Source organism: Solanum pennellii, chromosome 1 (genome assembly GCF_001406875.1).
Source record: "Solanum pennellii chromosome 1, SPENNV200".
Taxonomy (NCBI): domain Eukaryota; kingdom Viridiplantae; phylum Streptophyta; class Magnoliopsida; order Solanales; family Solanaceae; genus Solanum; species Solanum pennellii.
In genome coordinates, this window is record NC_028637.1 from 37812968 (window position 1) to 37819832 (window position 6865).

The window sequence follows — 6865 nt, forward strand, 5'->3', positions numbered from 1 at the left end:
ATATATATATATACTTGTACAATCTAAGAATTTATTTTCTTATATAACTCCCGTCACTACTTCTTCGTTGTCGGTCAATGAGACATACTGGGTACACGTGGTTTCGTACTCATACTACGCTTGTTGCACTCTTTGTGGTGCAGATTCGATTCCGAGTAGAAGCACATCTCGTGGAGCAATTTGAGTCCGAGCATGGAGTTGTGGTGAGCTGCTTGGCTGTTCCGTGGCCCACACCTCCCTCTATCTTTTATTTATTCTGTTATTAGTATTCAAACAGGATATCCCTTATGTTAGATTTGTCATTTAGTATCAGACTTGCATCGAATTTTAGAAGCTCTTGTACTTAAGACACCAATTCTTGGGGTGATATATTTTATCTTCCGCATTTCGTACTTATAAGGAACTCAATGTTGGATATTCTTGCTAAGCGTTAGTCTTTTTACTCATTTGTTGGTTTAGTTGGGTTAATATGTTGGGTTGGCTTACCTATTGGTTGGGAACATAGGTGCCATCACGACTTGCAAATTTGGGTCGCGACAATTTCTTAGATCACAAAATAGAAGGTTTTGGAGTTTTTATAAAATTATGTTTTTTAGTTTTTTTGTTCTTTAATATTTATGATATTATGAGTTGTTTAAATTAGTAAATCAACTGAAGACTTTTCTAAACTAATGAACAATGAAAGTGATGGATCAAAAAGAATACTCATGCACTAATTAAGGTTCAGTCATGGTTCTAACACTAGGGAAATTGGTGCATTTACATGTTACACCTGAGCTAGATGTCTATGAGATGGTGAAATATTTTGTAATGAGATTATAACACAACCATTAACGGTTATTAAAATTTATTGTTGATTAGAATGTTAGATATGATTTTGTGCATTACATAAAACCTGATATAGAGATATCTAGATGAACACGATACGCAGAATTTTTTCAAGTATTTTGTATTGTTCGCTCTTAACATCTGATAACTTGTGAACTAGATTTTACATCATATACCCTCCTACTTGAGTCCTGATCACCTAACCATGCTTAATTTACCCCACAATTGTAAATAAAGTGGAATTTAACAATCATGTAATATTCAACATCATTCTCATGTGCATACTACATGTTATTTTCAATTCTTCTGGAAGAATGTTTCCCTAATCACTATTGGTATTAATTATTTTGTCGGTGTTAGCATGACAATAATTAATGATGTATAGGTCGAAGTAGATATTATTGACAAAATGTAGGATGCAAACATAGTAGATGAGACTAAATTTGAATTAAGCGAAGCAGTACTCAAATTTTATGGTAACCAAGAGCATCATAAGGAGAATATTAAATTTTTGGTTTACCCTCATGAGGTTTTTCATGATATAATCACTCATAGTTCTGAACACGAGGTTATTGGTAGCACAAAAGAGGATCAAGCAATAGGGGTTTGGAAAATTATTGTTCTCAAGAAAATGTAGATACTATGCCTATTGAAGCTGATATATCTCCCAAATTGATCAAATGTGACAAAATAGGAAAGAAGCAAAGGAATGTAGATCTACACCATCCAATCAACTAACAGATACCCAAGAAACATTCCATAGAGTGCAAATACTGCATATTTTTCATTATTTTTCTCTTATTAGCTTTGTGGAACCATTTTAACATGTCATATATATCATCAAATATAGAAGAAGGTCAAAGATGCCCAGATTGAAAGAAAATTACAATGGAAACATTTGGTGTTTCATTTATTTATAGTCTGATGTTACCGTGATGGTGGATACAGAGCAACAATTTACACCGTGTTTAACACAACAACAACAGTCTAATAGATTTCATCTCACTTGCGTCCATGTCAAATGTAATGTTTAAGATAGACAAATACTATGGCTGGATGTATTCGATGACAACAATTATTAATAGATCTTGGTTAATTGGTGGAAACTTTAATGTAGTCTTGGTCAATATATTGATTATGAAGACTTTAAGACATGTATTTAGAGTTGTGATTTATCAGAGATTCCATTCAGAGGCAGCCCTTTCACCTGGTGGATTAGAAAAGTTTGATTCTCTCTTATCAGGATATGCGCACTGTTTTAATTTTTAGGGAAATTGAGCATCCTGCAAGAATAGGATCAAATCATTCCCCTTTGTTATTGACCATGGAAGAGGGATGTATTCATAAAGGAAACCATTGAGGTTTCTTATGTTCTGGACTGACCATTATCAATACATAAAGGAAGAGTTTGTGTATTTTCTTTTTAAAGAAAACATCAAAATGGAAAAATCATCTTTGACCAAATGGATCAAGGAAGTTTATGGTGATATTTTTTAGTAAGTACTAATCAACGAAGATATCGTCAAAATCAAAGAAAAACTATTTGAGAAAGCTTGTAATGCTGAAAAAAAAACTATTGCATAGAGTCCAAGTGAAGTATTAAAACTACTTAGATTTTGAGGAGGTTTTTTGGCCTCAGTAAGTTGAGTATGACTGGTTTGATAGTGTAGATAGTATTACACATTCTAAGTATATTATTCATACTAAGTTGTCTTATTGCCACAAAAATTACCAAGTTAACACATTTGCAGACTTTAGATCAATCTGTTTGAATAATTTTATCAAAAAAATTCTATCTAGAGTAATTCATGAATGAATAGAAGGTATGTTCCCTAAACTCATCTCTGCAAATCAATCTGACATTATAGAAAATGTTCTCTTAACATAAAAGATTGTCAAGAAACCTTGAGAGAGGGTAAGCCTTCTAATATTGTATTTAAGCTTGATATGGCAAAGGCTCATGGTAGAATATCGTGTTTCTGTATGATGAAAGTGTTGATGAAGATGGGTTTTCATGAATTTGAGGTGGATTTAAATTGGAAGTTTCTTGTTAACATTTGGTATTATTTTGTTATTAATCGGAAGTAACATGGGTTTTTTCACTTTACTGAAGTGGTGAAACTAGGTGATCCACTATCCCGTGCTATATTTATTCTATCTGCTAGCATTTTATCTAGGCTCTTAAACTCTTTATGTAAGGATGATCTATTTCGGGGCTATGGGATGCTATACTGGAGTACCAATATAAACCATCTTGCTTATATAGATAGAAATATAATTTTTGCATGTACTAACGGATACTCATCTGTAAAGATCATGTAAATTTTAAAGATGTATGAAATTCAGTCAGGTAAGAAAATTAAAAAGGATAAAAGAGCCTTCTTTATATAACAAAATCAAGCAGCTGCTCGCACATTGATGGTTCAGGAGTGTACAAGTTTTAATACAAGCAGATTTCCACTCAAGTATTTGGGGTGTCCTATATCACATAAAAGGAAGACGAAGGAGAATTACTTTGATCTTATTACAAGGGTCAAATCTGAACTACAAGCCTGGAATGGAAATATGTTTTCCTATGGAGGCAATGAAATTCTAATAAATACTGTTTCGCAATGTGTTCTAATTCACGTCTTGTCTACTAGGATTCTTGGAATGATATTTGCTTGCCCAAAAAAGAGGGTTGTCTTTGTTTTAGGTCTTTATTTAATTTTTCTCAAGATTAATATGCTAAATTCTATTGGAGGTTCGGAATAAAAACTCTTTATGGGCCAATATTATGTGGAATAAATATAGTGAGAAGAAAATCCTAGTTTGGTACAATGGAGGGGTGGATCTCAATTGTGGAAAAATACTCAATAACAGGGATATCTTTGAACAACTTATTTGGCGAGAACCTAGAGGTTTAACATCTTTAATATTGTTTGATAATTGGTTAGGGTTAGGTCCTCTATATTCACAACCAACAGAAGTGAAAACCTGCCACAATTTGATAGATATTAACGGTTATATGAATCAATTTTTTTGGATTATGACTAAATGCAAATGCGCATGCCTCAATATGTAGTGTATCATGTCAAAATCTTCCATCGATCGGATTAGACAGACAGATTAAAGTGATAAATCATGGTGGACATTCCATTTATGGACAATTTCAGTTAAAAGTGCTTGGAATAATATAAGAAAGAGAGCAGAGAAAACTGACTCTTATTAGAAGATATGGGTACAAGGCATCCCTTTTAATATATATTTCTTAGCTTTGAAGGTGTGGAATTTTTTTTACGGTGGCTACTTAAATGACACAATGGTTTCTGCGAGGTTCCAGCTTATGAGACAGTAGATCACTCAGTTTAAAAAGGAGAAGTTGCGGATTCATTATGGAGATATTTTGCAGGTGCAGTTTGTCTTTTTGGACCATGGGTTCAAGTGAAACATGTTTTGAATGTTAAAGGTAACTCTAGGCAAATGATGATATTATTTAATGCAATTTCGAATATCATCTTATGGATACTTCGGAAAAGGACAAATACCATTCTACATGGTGCTACTTACTCAACTAATAGAGTTATTTGGGATATTTTCAACACTAAAAGAATTTCATTAATTTTAAATTTAAATAACCCAATATTCCAAATAATTGGCCTTAGATGGTTACTCTACTTGATAGTTTGAGGCCTAGTTTTACATCTAGGGTGATAAGGTGGAGTTACCACCTTTGGGATGGTTGAAATGTAACAGTGATGGGGGCATTAAGAGGTAATCTTGGTGCTAGCACTATTGAATTTAGTGTTAGAGTTTCTTCTGGTGATCTTTTAGGAGCAAGGGGGCTTAGGATCTAGTACTATTTAAACTTCACTATATACCTATGAAGGTTCAATTGTTGTTGATAAATTCATTTAGTAGTTGGTCATGTACTCTTCACCTTATCTGAAATAGATTCTATTGGTTATATATCATGCACTTTGTGAGAGCTTTGAGGTTTCATTAATGATAAAAAAAAAACTAGGAAAAGTGAATTTGTAGTTTCTTTTCTACTAGATAGTTTATTCGCCAGTTTGCCTATGAGTTTGGTTGGACATTCTTATTATTAATTGTGTTGATCACATATGAGTATGGTGTTGCTGCTATATAGTTTTAGGATCAGATTCAATCTCTTACATTAGTAGTTTTTCTCATAGCTCCAAATCTAGATGGTGGTATTAATCCTATATTTGGTTCAATCCATCAGATATAGATTGGAGGGGAGAGATTACTAATATTAGGTAGGTTGATCGATCCTCATTTTTCTATTTGTAGATAGCAAGAATTTAAAAATACTACATAAGAAGCCCTTAAATAAGTTAGTCTGATTTACATACCTCTACGAATCAACTAGGCATATGATTCAACTAATTGTTGTTGCATAGAGAATCACGGTTTGACAAAGCTCTAGTAGAAGAGGGATATGCTTGTTCTTAAAAGAATTGATCCACTTATATAATCATATCCCCAATGAACTCTTAAAAGCCGACTCAAAGATGAAGAAGATGCTTAGATCAGCCTGCTCTGACAAGCATCAAGCCTCAAATTTTTGTCTAGACATGATTTCTTCTTAGTTTCTTTATTACGTTTAGGGTTTTTTTGCTTGGTAATTTGCTGGACCTGATCTCATTTGGGCCTATTCATTTTTTGGCTCCTTTTATGTTAATAATAAATGGGCTCCTGCCACCTTAAACCAAAAAAAACAAGAAGAAGAAGTTAATGCCTCTTAAAATGCATCTCAAATTTTGATAAAGGTTAAAATAACATTATTTTAAAAAAAGAAATATTTATTCACAAGAAAAGAAAGACCCTCAATTTTTTTTTTAAAAAAAATTAGTTCCATTTAACTACATGTGTATTTTCCCGCATATACCATCCCTTTATTTATGCCCCACTCAAGTGGGATAGAAGTTTGATAAAGTGAGAGAGTTTTAATTGAAACAAAGCAGGGAACACTAATTTTTAATTTGGTGAAATAGAGACCAAGCATTAAACGGAAGGAAGAGGAAAGTCTACTCGGGCTTAATAGAGAGATCTCATCGTATCTCAAGAAATAATTAGAATGAACGGCACAAGGAGATTAGTTTTTACTTTGAACTTCGTCCTTATAATAGAGAATGCATTGGTGATGTTAGAAAGCTATCGTTTTGGCACGACAATTAGGTCAGTCACTCCCCTCCAAGAGACTGACTCTATAACGACCCATTAGGCCCTTTTGAGTACTAGATTTTAATATTTGATAAATGACTTCACGTACATTCTAAATGAGTATTTTGGACTATTTGTAAGTACAATTATATAATTAATGGGATAATTTTTAGAATTAATTTAATTGGTGTTTAATGAAAATAACTTTTAAATTAGTATTGGACAACTTTTAGGACTTTATAGTTAATCATTTAAAATAAAAATGGTAGTAAATAATTTGTATAAAAGAAAAGAGAAAAAGGGAAAAACTCTGTGATTGGGAGAGAAAAATATCGAGAATTCGGTAAATCTATACGCCCCTAAATCGTTAATATATTAGAAACATGGGTTGGATAATACTAATATATTAGATAGGAGGGAATGTAATTGTCAATGTGAATTTGAATTGATGCACTACAATGTGTTGGTACTATGCATGTCTTTTACCAATATGTTTACGACTAGTGTTGGCAATTTAAACCCATTTTTTTCTGACCCGCCTAAATAGCCTATCAAATATGGGTTGAAAGAGTGATTTTCAATATGGATAATATTCGGTATTATACCCATGTTTGACCCATTGAAATATTGGTATATTATAGGTAAACTACGGATCAAATATAAGTATTGCAATTTTTCTCCAAATTTTCAAAAAGCTTTTTTGTTACCATGTTTTACAAGCGATTTTTCAAAACGTTCATATATGGGTCCCTACTAATATTTCAACTCTCGACCTCCACCCCACGCTTCCAAAAAAAACTAGATTTTATTCTTAAAAAATATTTGGAACGTCAAAATTTCATTTTTCACCCATACCCTCAACCCACCCCCA

At 32.7% G+C, this 6865-nt stretch overlaps 1 protein-coding gene across 1 annotated transcript in view; it reads left to right on the plus strand.

The window, feature by feature from the left end:
* LOC114075114 (loricrin-like) overlaps positions 1-227 on the plus strand; it is a 2796-nt gene extending 2569 nt beyond the window's left edge. Inside the window, exon 3 of the mRNA XM_027913389.1 lies at positions 144-227. Within this exon, the coding sequence (XP_027769190.1) occupies positions 144-184 (41 nt within the window). The 3' untranslated portion in view covers positions 185-227. The remainder of the gene's footprint in view (positions 1-143) is intronic.
* Positions 228-6865: the final 6638 nt, after the last annotated feature.